General features: G+C 35.9%; 2 protein-coding genes across 2 annotated transcripts; one reads left to right on the forward strand and one right to left on the reverse strand.

The window, feature by feature from the left end:
• Nucleotides 1–148: 148 nt before the first annotated feature.
• On the forward strand, nt 149–3,784 carry LOC139117990 (complement C1q tumor necrosis factor-related protein 2-like). The gene is made up of 4 exons (XM_070681253.1): nt 149–591; nt 1,122–1,312; nt 1,920–2,018; nt 3,219–3,784. Exons 2-4 carry the CDS (start codon nt 1,123–1,125, stop codon nt 3,776–3,778), a joined length of 849 nt encoding a protein of 282 aa, XP_070537354.1. The 5' UTR covers nt 149–591; nt 1,122; the 3' UTR covers nt 3,779–3,784.
• A 2,292-nt stretch (nt 3,785–6,076) lies between these two features.
• Nucleotides 6,077–16,646, reverse strand: LOC139117995 (biogenesis of lysosome-related organelles complex 1 subunit 6-like). The gene is made up of 6 exons (XM_070681260.1): nt 16,303–16,646; nt 15,000–15,220; nt 13,713–13,821; nt 12,328–12,415; nt 10,171–10,257; nt 6,077–9,266 (listed from the first exon to the last, which is right to left on the reverse strand). The coding sequence occupies exons 2-6, from the start codon at nt 15,202–15,204 to the stop codon at nt 9,087–9,089; spliced, it is 669 nt and encodes a 222-aa protein (XP_070537361.1). The 5' UTR covers nt 15,205–15,220; nt 16,303–16,646; the 3' UTR covers nt 6,077–9,086.
• Nucleotides 16,647–16,660: the final 14 nt, after the last annotated feature.

Raw genomic sequence — 16,660 nt, forward strand, 5'->3', positions numbered from 1 at the left:
CCTGAAAAATGTAAATCTTTACTTAAATTTATATGCATCCGCCACTTGTTTACTTAACACATCCTAAGGATGAACCTAAACTCTTGAAAAACACCAAGAGTAGATATAAACATTGAACAACCCTGTGATACTGTAGGGATCTGCATTTTACTCTATATGGTCATAAAGAGAAACACATTTACCGTCAGTGGAATTCTCCATGGTTGCCAGGGATGGTCAGAATTTTTCATCTGAAGAAAACTGATAAAAAGGATGAAAAAGAAAATGATTGAGGTGAAATTGACTGTAAAATGCAGGGCAACATTACAGTTAAGAGTTACTAATCAATGTTCTGAGATCTGAAAGACATGGCTATATATCTTTACAAATTTTGAAAAATTAGACCATCCCTGATAAAATGGTGGATTTAAAATCCTGTATTCAAATGACTGCATTCCACAGTCAATGAGTTTACACCATCCTAAGTATATAAACACACCCATCTGGACATCAAACAACAGAGGAGCTCTAACAGTAAGGCAACCCAGCCACTGAAACCACAGGGGATAGAAGTCGAGTCTAAAACAGAAGATTTGGAAGACATCTTTTAAGGTAAACTTTGATAAAAATGTCTCCACAAGTTGATGCGATGAGAGAATTCACTTTTTGTACGTGTGACATATTTTAAAGTCAGTTACAAAGGAGCTGAAGTGCATTTCAAAGCAGGATTTAATCAATACCACAGATCAGAAAATTGTTCAGAGCTGGCAATATTTTTCTGGCAAAGATAAATTTATCATTAGGAGAAAAGAAAAAAACAAATCACAGATAGATCTAGGCAGTCACTTATTCAGTTCAATATCTTCACCAAAACCTTGTGCAGGCAGGGGGGGGTATATAGCCTCAATTTGTGACTCAATTGCTGTGGGTCTTCCTGTAATACCATTAAAGGCTTTTCACTGTGATACACATGTGCATAATCATTTAACTGTAGCTGCAGCATGCAGTTCATCACACACATGCAGAAATAATTGGCATACCAACCCATTCAAATTTCAGATTTTTCAATAAATTGCAACGATCAAGATAAAAAAATATCAGTCAGCCACTTAGTGTTTTATACACTTATGTTCTATTTTCAGAATGGACCATATTATGTCTGTTTTATTTCTGGTGTTTATGATCCACACCTCCACTGCACAAGTAAATGATGAAAATGGCCACTCAGAATGTCTTAGTATTTGTGCAGAATCTTGGCCTGATACAAGAGGTCCTATTGGACCTCCTGGACCACCTGGTGCACCTGGCATTTCTGGACCAGTAGGAAGACAAGGTAACAATACCCTCTACCAGATCAATTTGAGACTTGTAAAAATTTTTATGATTGGAATTTGAAATATTATTCACAAAATCTGTCTGTCACTGATTAGTACATTGATATTTCTCTGCCAGGGAAGGCATAAAAAAACAACAGAATTCAAAACATAATCAAAGATACTTTTAGAAAGAAATTACTAAACTAAAAGGATCAAGTTGTTTTACTTTGAAATTTCCTAAAGATCCAGAAAATTTGAGTCACTCTCCCTGATCCTTGTACAGAGTGGAACAGACGACAAAATCAAGTGGTTCACAGATAGTATATGAATATCAAAAACTATCCACGCCACCTGAGTTAGATGAATACCAGTTCTAAGTTTTACATTTTAAGAAATGTCCTTAATGAGGGGTGTAACTGGTGTTTAGTTGCATAGATACCCTTAAGGGTATAATTGTTACCACTTGTGTCAGGAAGATACTTTCCCAGTCCAAATTGATCAAAATATTGAAGAGAAGTTTTATGTATTGAGTGTAATTCTTAGATGTAATCAATACATGAAAATTTAAAACCTTATGATAATCTCACCCTGTATTATATTTATTGGTTTAGTGTTCTTTTGTAGGTCAACCTGGTGTGATTGGTCCGGCGGGAACTCAAGGTGTCAAAGGTCAACCTGGTGAGAAGGGAATCAAGGGAGATGAAGGAGACAAAGGGGAACGAGGTAACTGTATAGTTGCAAAATTGCCTATAGATGTCAATTTCAACCAAACAATGGTCTGATGATATTCAGAATGACTGTCAACTACAGTTTAAGTTGTCATTATATGCGTATTATATCTAATATTGTTATTTAGTTTAATAATTGCATCTCAGCTTTCCTACTTCAGTTCCAGCAACCAGACTTTATCACTCTATTGTTGTATCATTTGCCAACTAAAATAAATGCTCACAGATAATTATTCAAGGCACATATATCATTAGATTTTTAGGAATTGTCATCACACCAGAATTCTTACACAATTTTAATATCGAAGCATATGATTTGTATCATGACTTTTTGAGCTCTCTCACAAAGTCATTGCCAGGATAAACAGTAGTTGGGGCAGAAACAATGTAATATACGGAAGACCAAAGACCACGGCCCATGTAGTCAAAGCTTTTTTACAAGAAATACTTGGCACAGCATTTTGGCTTAAATATTTAAGGTTTCTTCCATTTACAAATTAACTCTTCCCTGTGATTACAGAGTTTTTTTTATTTCAGTTCTAAAAATTAAGTGTAATTACCTTTATGACTTAGTCATGGCAATGTTTCCCACAAAGATATAAATAAAATACTGCTGAGTTATGATATATTCCCTGGCCCCTCTCCCTGACCCATGTTTCAGACCTGATTAAGGATTTACCTTATAGATTTGCGATGGTATATCCATGTGTATCAAATGAGAATTTACGGTAAATTTTGCAATAGATCTGCTGGTATTGAACTAGGACGGGGTGGGGGTGGGAGTCGTCTGAACTGCTTTCAAAGGTAGCATGGGACCCATAGGACCAAGGTAAACACTCTATCCAAGTCATGCAAATGAAAGCTAAAACATGTTTGTCATATCAAAAAATTTAAATGTTGAAGATACTGGGTATATTGATGTGATGCATCCAGATATTGTGAGTGAAATACAATGGTTGTACACAAGAAAACGGGTCCAGTTCTGATGACCCAGCAATAAGAAATATTTGAGAAAATTTATGAATGGTATGTCCAACACATTCAAATGGCACAATATTTAAAAAATTTCAGAGGCTATTGAAACTGCATGAAATGGCTTCCTTAAGGCTAGGGTGTGTGAGCAACAAAGAAAACCAAATTCAATGTCATATAATGATAAATTTAGTAATACTATAATAATTTCAAACTCTTGAAGGTTACACTGGTGTCAAAGGTCAAGCTGGCATGCCAGGAAAGGTTGGTCCACAAGGTCCAAAGGGTGAAGGTGGACGTGATGGGAATGATGGTGCCAAGGGTCAAACTGGAACAGCTGGGGTTAAAGGTCAGAAAGGTGAAAAGTGTGAACAAGTCAAGGTGGCATTCACAGTGGTGAGGAAGTCATGTATGATAGGGATCAGCGGATCAGAGCAAACTATCACGTACACTGAAGTCATAGTCAATGTTAATGCCAATATCAGTATCAACACTGGTGTCTTCACTTGTGAAGTTCCTGGCATCTATTACTTCTCCTTCACATTCCGATCTAATTCTGGGAAAGACTTGAGTATAAGACTGAAGAAAAATAATGATAATATATTTGAAATGTATCAGACATCTGTTTCTGATTATATCATGAATTCACAGAGTTGTATGCTACACTTAAACCAAGGTGATCAAGTTAAATTAGTGCTGAAGTCAGGTACTTATAGTTTTTGGTATTCAAGCTATGATTCCCATTGCAATACTTTTAATGGATTTCTCATCTACCCAGACTAACTTAAAGCCCCTGTAGCTGTAACTCTTGAAATTTGTGAACCTGAAAAAAGCCTTCCTTTTTCTCTGGTTTTGTTTAAATTCTACAAATTTAAAGAATATAGTCTTTTACCATTGAAAAATTGGACAAGCAAATTTAAATTTGAACCGTTATTTTGATTTCCCGCAATTTTTAAAATTGGTAACATTCCAAAGAAAACATAGCATATGGTGTCCCAGTGAAAACATTCAGCACTATGCATTATATTTAGGACTACTCTGTTGTTTCTGTGAAGATTCCAATGCATGTATGCACTGCGTACTGTGTTTTTGCTTTATTTGCATGAGGGCGCCATTTTATGTTTGGGCAAACATTTATTATTTATCTTGCTCAAAATTGCACATGTAGTCCCAGTGGACAGTTTATTCTACCTGTATAAACACCCCTCAATGAGTACATTCCCATGAACTTGTTTTAGTTTGGAAGTAAAATCACAAAAATAATGCGAAAAGATACAGCTATCGGGCCTTTAAGAAGTAACAGGCCGATCCTCACTCTGTCTCTCACTCTGTCTCTCATTTTAGTTTTTACACAGATACCCAAATCACTGAGGACACTTCAAATTCTTCTGTGGCATTATTTTCATCCTTTGCAAATCATCAGTTTTGTTGTAGAAATTTGATTAAAATTTGTGTACCGTCATTTTAATCCTACTGGAAGTATGATATTTCTTTCTTCCAATGTGAAAAGTTGTTTCATAGATACTCTCTTGTACAGAAGGCATTTCAAAGAACTGTAAGCCTCGGCTGCTTGAAAAAAAAGACAATTTGCAACCATGAGAGGTTAAGGTTACACCTTCATATGTTTCTTATTTGTTTGCAATTATTTCATCCATCAGAACTAGATGCTATCAGTGAACTAGAGTCGAAAAGGTACATTTGGTGCTAAAATGACTGACAACACAGTGGAAAATTTTACAATATTTCCTCACATGTGAATAATTCTGTGATTTACCGATCAATATTATTCGATGAAATGATGGCAGTATTGCATGAAATTGGGGAATTTTTCTCCATCAAGTCTGTTGTATTGCGTATATTTTTCATATATTTTGTAGATGTAGGTTTTAATTTTTTTGTTCACTAAATTGCTCTAGAGGCATAATATATTATATCACCAACATATATCAACTTGAATATTAATTTTTTCCATTATTTCTTAGTCATATAATTTCAATAAAGTTTCCTTTTCAAAATGAATGTGATGTGTGATCAGTGTCTGAATTAATTGCTGATGAATGCAGAATAGTTCAAATTTATTACATGCCTCGTATATCGAACGTCGCGCGCTCCATAGGATTCAATGGTAACTCGCCGATGACGTCGCGGGCTGCATAGTCATCACTGGACTGAAAGTGAACTGGAATTATTTTCAACTTGAAAACTTTCCTACGTAAATTGCATGTTTTGCACAGAAATCCGGTTTTTGGAAAATTTCGCATAAAAATATTGATAAACCGCATAACAGTAGTTTAAATATATCAATGCGCCATTCGATGATGAAAATCGTTCAATTTTTAACCATTTTTCGTCTAAAATGAAAATAAAGCATTCGACTATAATTTGCCAATAAACGTAAATATTTTTGGTGCAAACTGAGTAAGAGAGGCATGTAATAAAAATATTATAGCCCAAACAAGGGACTATGTACCCTCGGGCAGGAGACCATTTGCCCTCCTTACGTCGGGCAAATGGTCACCTACCCTCGGGCACATAGTCCCATGTTTGGGCTATAATATAAAATCCTTGATGACATTGTGCAGATAGAGGTTTAAAATGTACATGTGGTTACACTGTGACTGGGGTGTGGCCAAATCATCACCTGAATGTGACATTTCTGTATTGCATGCTCCATGTAAAACTGGAGGTGGATATGTTTTTGAAACATATGACATCATGTGCAGGCAATCAAAGTTTGAGTGAAAATTTGATTATGCCTTTCTATTCAAATTTAGTGAAATTCTCAATGCAATGGCAAATCTTATGACTTTGATGTGACGTGACTTGGGTATTTCAGAGCTACAACCACGCACCAGTTCAAAATCAAAATCAAAAAGGCAGGAAACTGCCAACATGCAAATCTAGCAATCAGATGTAAGACAGTCTAACTATAATTCTGCAACCAGCCACTCATACATACCTCGTCAGCCAGGGCCTTTGAGAGATTTTATACAATGGTAACAAAAACTGTGAACATATAAGTTTTCCAAGCAGGAGATGAACAGCTTGTGAAAATACAACAAAACGTAACACAAGTGCCAGTGAAGTTTCAAATCATTTATTTACACATGATGATCAGCTTTGCCAAAAGGCGTGATAAGAATTAATCTGTTCAGCTCAATTCTTAGCAAACAGGTCCACTTTCACAATTGATGACAATAGATGTAGGTCAAACCATGATGGTTTAATGATTCAAGTTTTCAATCCTTCATAACGAACCCCAACACATATTAAATTATACCAGTCCAGTTTCTTGACGAAGAGCTTAAGAAAGATGACCAGCAACCACATCAAAGTTTTGACATGGTCAAGAAACACTAACAAAACAGCAGCAGTGTAGGGTACCTGACACTGCATAAATGAAACACCTAGGTTTGTTCATACTTTAACAGGATAAATAAAACCCCAGGTGACTCAGAGCAAACTTTTTTATTAGTGATGCAAATTACATTGATGCCGGTATTTTCAATACATATTGTGTCAGCTATGTTTTATTTTTCTAGCACCAAATTTAAATTTACTTTTTAATAATAATGGCATGCTGAAAATTGCATTTTATCTTTTGCACTGGATATAGACAATGGCAGAATTCTTGGATTTTGAAAGTCCTAATCAGTCTTCCTGTGAAGGGTTACATTTTGGGAAGTCAATACCTGCTTGAGATGTGGTCAGTGGGATTAGTAAATACAACAATTGAATGGTTCAATGAATTTAATTATCCTTCAATTACACCTCTATTAGCTCTGACTTTTGATGCATTTTCCAGTGTTTTCAATACTGTTTTTTTTTTTATTTTCAATGAAGTCACAGAACTGTACTTTTCTAAAGATATGATAATGATGACACCTCCCAATTCTAGTAAAAAAAACTGTGAAAGCAATGTTTCATGGTAATTTCATTTTATCAGTTTATGCTTGATATATTTATTCTTGGGGTAAAATCAACAGATTTCTTTACATTTTCGCTGCAATTTTATTTTGTTCATTCACAAATCATCAAAAACAATGAAATTACATTCTGTTGAACAATCAATGCTTTTACAATTGTATAAAATGTTCCCAATAGAAAAATATCTTAGTTTTGAAATGAAAACTGCTGTCAAAACTATTTCAACCTTCCAGTCTCTTTATTTTGTGATGTTTGTCTTTGCACAAAATGCTTAAAAATGTGAGACACCAGCTACCAGTAAACAGCTGCAGCTAACTTTTTGTCATAATGTGAACTGCTTCATGGAAATGCTTGATAGTTACTTTACATGGGACACAAGCATGTAATTTGCATACCATAGTTTTGTAATTTCAAAGTATTAACTATACCATTTTTATTAAGTTTAAGCTAAAATAAATATGTTTGTCCACATTAGTGGAGAGTAGCCATTAAATAAAAAAATATTCCCAGTTTTATTTCCACATTTATCTATGAGAGAGAGATTTTATAAATTAACCAAAATAGGAATCCTTTCCAGTTGTTATTTTTAAATGAAATTTTTCATCATTTCAATATCTCTTATCATTTTTCACTTTCATTTTGAGAATAAAATCACCATATAAGCTCTTTTTGGTATTTATATAAAATACCAAATATGAGCTAAAAATGGAAAATGATCTCCAATACTATCATCCTTGTCTATAATTTCTGAGCAACTTAAGAACACTAAAAATTATCTGATAAACAAATGGCTGAAGGAGAATGCTTTATTGGAAATATGTCTTCTGCAGTTATGAAAGTCAAGCAGATAGAGTGCCTCATTACTTTTTAAGAATTGTCCACTCAAGTATGCTTTAAAAAATTGCCCTCTGCATCCGATAAAACAATCATCAAATTTCTCGTTTGCATAATAGTGCTGATTGTGATTCTGATACTATGTGCCTCAAAAGTGAAAGACTTAAAAACCTTTACTCAAAATTTACTCAATGAAAATTTAAACCACACTCTTACCAAATCTAGAATAAAAATTAGTGGTCACCATATGCACAGTTTGGTGCTAGAGAAACAAATTATCTGACATTTACCAATAATGATATCTTTGAGGAACATGTTATGCACAAATGGACTGGCCATGAGGCTAACAGGATACACTTTTTGTCTTGGGGTCTGATAGTTTGTTTGGCCAAAAGAAATAGATTGTTTAGGGTGACGGTTAGGTCTGAGGGAAAACAAACATATTCTACACCAAAATATGGCCAGGAGATATGTGTTTTGTTACATACCTCATCCAATTTTCTCATTCAAATCTCAAGAAATGTCACATTTATTACTCTGTCTGTTGCATACAGCACTACAATCTTCTTTGTGCACCCTACAATACACGCATATGTAGAAGGCACTTTAACACTTACCTTGTCAACAATTGTTCCATACTGTTAATCTTTTAACAGTTTGGAAACTGTTAACGGATATCTGGCTATTTGAATACCATGTGACCACGTGATATTTAAATAAATCATGAAAGAGTCTGGAAAAGGTGTGTTACAATTTAATTTACGTTTTTTGATTTGACAAATGGCAGAAGTACCGAAGTATTTTGTATCTGGACACCAATTGAAATATGACAGTTATACTGTTAAAAGATTTGAACATAGCTATCCTTCTAAGTATCTTGTCGATTTGGAGATACCAAGATTTTTTGGATGTCAATAAACTGATTGTGAACCACTAAGACTTTTCAATTGATTTCTTTGACAAATAATGAGCTCAGATAAACCTGATAAATTCTTATACATATCAGATATGAAGTCATTATTTTATTTTACCTGGTCTGACTGTAGGCTGGGTTGGAGATGTTCTGTTGGTCACTCTAGTTTGCAAAGCTGGCTATCTAGTCAGCCAATCTGAAAGTGGCAAGTAGTATACAGTAATTGACTTCTAAAATGACACAAAATTCAAAAATTATGAGCAAGACAGTGACGATGCCCCTTTCATGAATTTTTTACATTTTTTTAGTTTGCTTTTGTTTGTAAAGCCAGCAATGTACAGTACCTCTTCCAAGAAAAGCAATCAAACTGCTTTGTAATGTCTACACTTTCAATACCTATCTCATTATCTGTGGTGATTACGACGATGATGATGATGGAGGCTGTGATTGTTGTGTGTTGTGTTCCAATGTCTTTTCTTGTAACTCTTTGGTGGGTCTTGCAATCAGATACCTTTCCTGTTCATGTTCCCTGTCTCTCTGTTGCTCTTTCTTCAGATTTTCTTTCATCTTTTCATTCTGCAGCTTTAACGCTCTTTTCTGTTCACACAGAGGATATGGAAATGAATCAGTTACAGATCATGCCACAGTCACCATGGTACAGGCAAGTATTATATCGTACCAGTATTTTGATGGCACAAATACAGCGATCTGATTGGTCAAGACGGGAAAAGAACCATGGTATATTTGCGATATACCACAGCAGGCACACGCGCAAGCTCTGGGCAAGAGCTAAAATCTTTTTTTGACATTCCATGCCAGAATTTCGATATACTGTTATGGTATAATAGCAATAAATGTACCCAGCAACAGTATACCACTCGGTTTTGACCAGTTCATGACATATATGCACTTGCTATCACTCGATGCATACATGTCATGAACTGGTCAAAATCTCGTGGTATACTTTCACTGGGTGTGCTTTACTGGTTAAATTTAATATGAATTGCTGTAATATGATGTGGTTTGGCAAATCCAACAGTCAAAGACTGATCACTGCTGTTCACATTTTTTCATTTAAATCAGTGATCTTTTCATGCCAATAGGCCAACAAACCTGTGGACAAAAGTGTAACTGTGAGGTAAAAATTGTGCAAGACTATCAAATACCATTAGGACCATTCAGTGGATTAAATCTGGAATGCTAAAGACTATGGTACAAACAAAACAACTTTCACAAACGCACATCAAAATGAGTGTATTTCCCATACTCATTTACACGCGTGTTTGTTTGTATTGTCATGACGTTATTCCTTTGGCATACTGTCTGTTAAACACCAAATATCCATTTCATTCCAGAGTAGAACCATTTACCATGACAATGGTAACTGTCACAGAAGTTCAGAGAGGGCAAAATTGATGCATTTGGTAAGAGAGGAGGTTTAGCACTACAGAGCATGAGATATTGTTGGGGTGGGGGGAGGGGGGGGATACACAACACTCACCTTAAGTTTGACAGTTTTGTCATGGAGATGTCCCATCTCTTTCCTTACACTGACTAACTTTTGCTGGTACTGTTTAGCCTCTGTAAACTGAACATACAGATATCAACATCAGTTTTCAGACTTCATATGTATGCTGACTAAACATCCTTGGTGACTGTTGATGTATATCAGACGTCCCAAAGAGTGGAGTTTGACTACAAGGTAGGGCCTAACATCAATGTAATAATCATAGCAAGACTTTCATGGCACTTGGGTACCTTACTTCCATGGATAAATATGAACATAATTTATGTCATGATAATTGAACTAAAAATCTGTATGAAAATTGTGAATATTTGTGTTCAAACTCAGAACTAAGACTTCTGTAGCAGCATGCACTTTTGTCCTGATTGATCAACCTGGAAAGGAGTAATGTACAACACTATCATAGGTACGAACTGCAAGCAGAATTACTATATTCCTGGCTGAATTTTCAAGGTCAGTGAAAAATGGTGATCAACAATGGACCATTTTATGTTTGGATGAAAATTGATAGAGAAGGAATGTCATCTCTTTAAAGTGAAAACAGAAAAAAGTATCGTGGACCTAGGTTCAATTTTCTAACCACATCATTTTATTGTTCATAAATGCACATTCCCAAACTGAAAGCATGGCTTTTTTGCTGTCTGCAGCAACCATTTACTCTTCAAATAAAATCTGAGCTGTTTGTCAATGGTGTAGCTGACAGCTGTTCTCTTGGAATTAACCTGGGGCTTATTACTCAGAATGCATTGCTCAAAATGGTTGAAGATTAATCACTAAAGTCCATAATATCAAATTATCAAACTACATCTATTTGTGTACAAAATTTTGAAAGAAATACCAAAATACAAGTTACACATTCATACACACATTCACAGACACAAACACATATACAATCACACAAATAGATTCTGATGACAACATTGACAACCATGGTGCTTGATAAGCAACATGGGTGCTAAATATGACTTCATATATCCTATTATTATACATCTACCATCGAGAACAATAGAATTTTGCGTGCGCTAAAAAAGCCGTACGGAACGCCCGTTCCGTAACACGTACGGTTTCCAGGCGCCCCATCCCCTGCGGCTGTATCTGCGCGTTCACTGTTGAACGGTTTCAAGGGACTCATTGGCCGAGTGCCAGAACATGTCTCGCGCGCGCTCTTAAAGTACGTGTGTAGTGCACACACACTATCCAGAACTTGCAGAAGCGCGTCCGAGATAGCGTTCCACACTGGCGCTATAAATCGGAAGAAAAATTGTCATTTTGATGACAATTTGATGCCCCAGTCAAGAATATAAGATGTATAATAATAAGGTTATTACGAAAATACCGCAAAGGATGCACTCGGACATTGGCGCCGTGCATTGCCCTCTGCTTCGCGTCAGGCGATACGCTGCGCCAATGTCCTCGTGCATCCTTTGCGGTATTTTCATAATAACCTCATAGTATCTCCATGCAGTGATTAAGGTAAAATATGCCCCAGAGATAGATGCTCAGAGTCTCAAGTTTTACAACATTGTTTTGGTCTACAACTTATGGGGCTCACTTTGAAGCTCTTGGTGTGAATAAAATTTTCACCAGCTTTTTCTCTGAGAATTGAGAATTCAATATTTCCCCATGGAATTAACACAGGGGTGGCAGCCATTTTGAATGTCAAGAGTTGGAAAATATTGGTTAATTTATTTTTCTAGCATAAAATTTTGTGTTGTGACCCCTGATTTTTATTCTTGATTTTGAAACGGAATGGTTTACAGTTTTCTTAGGGAAAGTTTCAGCAAAACTAAAAGTTTGTCTATTTTGAGACGTGCACTGCCTTAATACTATGATACACCAACCTACTCAAGGTAACTTATGTCTCTTTAATCTAATGCTAGATCTCCTTTGTAAATGTTTGTCATTGTTTCATCAAATCATTGTTTGGAGTCTGCCAATCAACAGTTAACAAGTCATTATAAATAGAGAATATTAATTGGCCTAAAATCATGCAATATTTGATTTCTTTTATAGGACCTACCAGAAGTACTAATCAAATTGTCTGAAAACACATAGACGGAGCTTTAGGGTTTTTTCATTTTCAACGCCCTCCTGGATTATACGTAAAGAATCTTTTGTTTAGCACAAACTTACCAAGTCAACCAATTCCTTCATTGCATGGCATTCAGTAAACTTTGCGTTTTCTTGTTGCAATGTTTCAAGTAAAATACCTTGGTGCCTTCTGTTTGAAAAACAAACAACAAACAAACACACAATGGGTTATGATCAGGTCAACCACACTGTAAAGTCCACACCAATAAACAGTTATAAAACAGTTATAGAGAGTTTCTGCCTGAACAATAAAGTTGCTCTTTCAGCAACTTATTTTCACCCAAAGACATGCTACCTGTATAAATATACCGGTATATTACCCCAAATAGTGAATATGAATTTCAAACTCATCCCTTGAGATACTTTCTTGATACCATTTTGTAAAATGAACAGTTGCTAGGTCAACATCACCAGTTCACCCCCAATTCCCTTTAAACAGGTCCACAATCATCATTGATAACAATGGGCTTGGGCCAAACCATTGTGGTAAAAAGGTTGAGTAAACCCTGCTGTTTTAACAAGTTAGTTGTTCTTAGCATGACAAGCAGTAATCAGGCAGCTATGGATATGCACTTTATCAAAACCATGGGATTACATTTAATCCTTTGAGTGCTGTAATTTTTCCCATCAAATTTTACTGCCACATTTTACCAATCTTTTAAGAATTTTTCTGAAATTTTTTATAGTTTTAGACCAAATGGACATATTTTATTTGCTACAGTTTTTAATCAAAATTTTGGCAAAACTCTGAGAAAAATTGACTGTGGTATATTTTATAATAGTGAGAAAAAGTGACGTTGGCGGTCAAAGGGTTAAAACTGAACATATTTCAGTCTGTGAACCTTTATGGCCCAAGTCGTTTTGGTCCTGCATATTGTGGCCCCAAGTCGTTTCGGCAACAGGACCAAAAACATTTTTTTTCAAATATTCAAACCAATTCAGTTACCATGTATTGATACAACTGAAAATCCATGACCACCAAGAAATGAACACACATGGCAACATTGATTAACAAATTTTCATTGTACACAAGGCAGACAATAAACGTGTGTCAAATTATTTTTTTGAATGGTTACATATACATTCAAATCATGGCAGTAGTTGATAGTACCAAGGCCAAGGTCACACACATGAATTTGAGACAATGGTTGAAACAGTTAGCAAAAACATTATACAAGTTGTATATAGTTCCACAAGGACACTAAACATGTATAATAGTTGAATGGAAGAAAAACACATTCAATTTGAAATATCAGAAACAGCAGTACCAAGACATCTTCTGTCCCGCTGCTGAAACAACTTGGGGCGAAAAACTACATGGCCAAAACGACTTTGACCACAATGGTTTAGTGCCAAAATGACCAGTTGTCTGTGATGCATATCATCTGTCATGGCAAAATGACATTTACAAACAGTGTATGACTTACGTGAGCTCATTCAGCAATTGTTTTGTACTCTCTGTCTCAGGAACAAAACTCTGCAGTAGTCCCTCTGTTAGTTTGTTTGTTGCTTCAGGGTTGAAAGTAATGTTACTCTCTGCAACAATACGAGTACAAGACAGTGATTATCACAAGTAAATCTACGGAAAGAAACCATAGCTGCTTGAAAGTTTATAACAGTGCATAATGATAGAGGTTTGAAGTTAGAAGAAAGATCAGAGTTAGCAGAGTTGGAAGGACTGTAGGATAACTGTACACAGTGAAAAGTAGTAGTTTATTTTGTTCAAAGTATTTACAGCATCAACATCAACTAAAAAATCATCACTAAAAATTTCAGTTCTCTCATTTCCCAAGGGATGAATGAATAGACTTTAATGAATATCATCAACTTCTTCCAAGGGAGTAAGATTTCTAGTTTGAAAGAAAAGGTAAAAGCAACTATAAATGTTACCAAGTGTAATGGCTGTCACATTGATAATCATTGTTCTTGTGAATTTCACCAAGATGAATTTGTCTCAATCAATGAAATGTGTCACTATATATCGACTTCTTCGATTGGCTTGCAATATACAAATCGACACGTGGTGAGAAAGGTCATTATAAGGCAACCATATCTATCTGCAGATTTTCTGGTGAAGATTGTCATTGGCTTAAAATAAATACAATACCAGTTTACAAGGAGATACAATCAAAATGTTTGTTAAGGAAGTACACGCTTTGAACGTGAAAGACTTAAACTTTTGGTCAAACTTTCTTCAATGAAGCTTTCAACCATTCTCTTACCAAATCAAGAATAAAAATCTGGGTTCACCATGCAAAGTTTGGTACTAGAGAAACAAATTTCCCAACATTTTGCAATATTTGAAATTCAGAATGGACACCATCCCTGTGTATGGGAAAAAATTAAACATTGGATTTCCGACAAACTAAGACAGAAGAAGTTTTTCTTTCTCTAAGAGTTTTAAAATGAATCCCCACAAGTGGTAGATCAGAAAAGAATTGTGTCTGAATATCTGTCTCAAGGTGCATTCTACCTTAAGGAATTTATGCCAGAACAAAAAAGACACAAAATTTGACAACATTCTTCTGTCCTTATGTTTATCACAAGGATCATCAAAACAGGCAAACTATATGCCTGTTGTGATGTCAGTACTGTAAGTAAGGCAGTCTGGTTGAATCCTAGGCTGGAATTACACAAGTAATCAGTGTAGACACGAGAAACTCAGAAATCAAGCAATATTATTGATAAATACGAAGGGGAAATATTTTACCTACCTAGCTCACGTAGGCTGATTGTTGCAACGGCATCGTGGCCAATTTCAATGGTAGCCTCTGAAAGCTCACTAGTGTTGGATTCTCTGTCTGCATCTTTCTCATCTTTTTTACTTTCTGCATCTTTCACTTCCTCTCTTTCTCTGGACAGAGATGAAGTTGATTCTTCCTGGGATGGAGCTGCTGGTTCTATGCCTGCTGTTGCCATGACGTCAGCGCAGTGACTGTGAAGAGAATGATTTCTTTGCCAGATATTCAGGAAATTGAAAATGTCACATAAGAGCTTCAACAATCAAACGTTTGATACATTTTGTTTTTTGTTCTGACTAAGACATCATATTGAATTATTTCAAACTTATCAACGTAGTCTTTATGTGTGTGTATAATATCCCGTGATGGTCTTGACAATATTGAATATCATTCAATAACACTGAATATTATATCTCTGTATAAGATCAGCATTGCACACCATGCATGGGCAGATTAAAACGTATAAGCCAAGCCCCCTTTTTTTTTTGCATTATTGTGTTTCATGAAATATCTGTCTTCAAACTTCCTTTAATCCACAGAGGATGATGAGGCAGTAGCTGTGCCCGTTATTCCCTATCGAACACGTACATTATTTTCTTATTCTACTCCTGCAAGTATGTTGCACTGCAAATTACTAGCTTAGCCAATACAACCCAATTGTTTGCATTATGTAAATTAATTCTGTCCAAGTTTTTAAACATGTTAATAATATTGGCAGTCACATGTTGTTGCTAAGGTTTGAGTATTAAAAGGCTTTGGAATCCTTGCATCATTCTCCCTCTCTCATATAAGACTGCTTTGATATACCATGGGAGTCCATGGAACGTCAGTGGGAACTCAAGTAAATGTACTTTGGTACCGCCCTCAACAAAAGTACCCCTTGGGATACACAACAAGACTTTTCCTGGCTCAAATAATATATCTGCACATTCAAGAAAGTGCATACTGAACACAGCAGTCAGTGTGCAATAGCATAAAATGTATTTGTATGGCTTCTTTGGTAACCGGGGACAACAGTTCAAGAGCTCGCATCTGAAATAATCATGAATAAGGGAGACATCTAATGTGTGTGAGGGGCGTGGACGAACGAACAGGAAGCAATGGTGAAAGTGAGATTCACAAACATAACCGATTATCCACCACTGTGAACATGTTTGCATATACGAATGTAAACAAACTCATTTCCTGTACAAAGGGAAACTTGTTGTGGGGTGTTGAAAAGAGTTTCATAATTTTCGACCGATTACTAGAACGTCTAAATGCGGAAAGTACATACCTATCGTTAAAGGAATCCTCGGTACGACTTACAAAGCTAGCTGTACACTGTACGTATTCTGGACCGCAGCCTTAGGGCAGAGGTCACAGACGTGCAGACGAACGAAGCCCCACCAGCGCAGCGCAGCACACAAACAGGGTGTAACTGAACGACAGAACGTTTAGAAATGACGAATACTACACAATCGTAATGATTTCAAAGACTTAAAATGACTATGAGTTACTATGTCCGCTGTAAAAATCTGGATACTTTGCTAGACCATGGATGTAATGACTATGCGTTCCGCTTTCAGGTCCATATCCAGCATCAGTCGCGTCAGCTGACCTGACCTGCTCCCAGAAACGGAAGTTACCATAGA

Source organism: Ptychodera flava, chromosome 18, assembly GCF_041260155.1.
Source record: "Ptychodera flava strain L36383 chromosome 18, AS_Pfla_20210202, whole genome shotgun sequence".
NCBI lineage: Eukaryota > Metazoa > Hemichordata > Enteropneusta > Ptychoderidae > Ptychodera > Ptychodera flava.

Bases quoted from the DNA above. Each gene is read 5' to 3' on its own strand.
- LOC139117990 (XM_070681253.1), top strand. From the start codon at position 1,123: ATGGACCATATTATGTCTGTTTTATTTCTGGTGTTTATGATCCACACC. The intron at 1,313-1,919 runs GTAACAATACCC...GTTCTTTTGTAG, and splicing joins TGGACCAGTAGGAAGACAAG to GTCAACCTGGTGTGATTGGT. The intron at 2,019-3,218 runs GTAACTGTATAG...AAACTCTTGAAG, and splicing joins AGGAGACAAAGGGGAACGAG to GTTACACTGGTGTCAAAGGT.
- LOC139117995 (XM_070681260.1), bottom strand. From the start codon at position 15,204: ATGGCAACAGCAGGCATAGAACCAGCAGCTCCATCCCAGGAAGAATCA. The intron at 13,822-14,999 runs GTAGGTAAAATA...GTATTGTTGCAG, and splicing joins AATCAGCCTACGTGAGCTAG to AGAGTAACATTACTTTCAAC. The intron at 12,416-13,712 runs GTAAGTCATACA...TTTTTCAAACAG, and splicing joins CAATTGCTGAATGAGCTCAC to AAGGCACCAAGGTATTTTAC.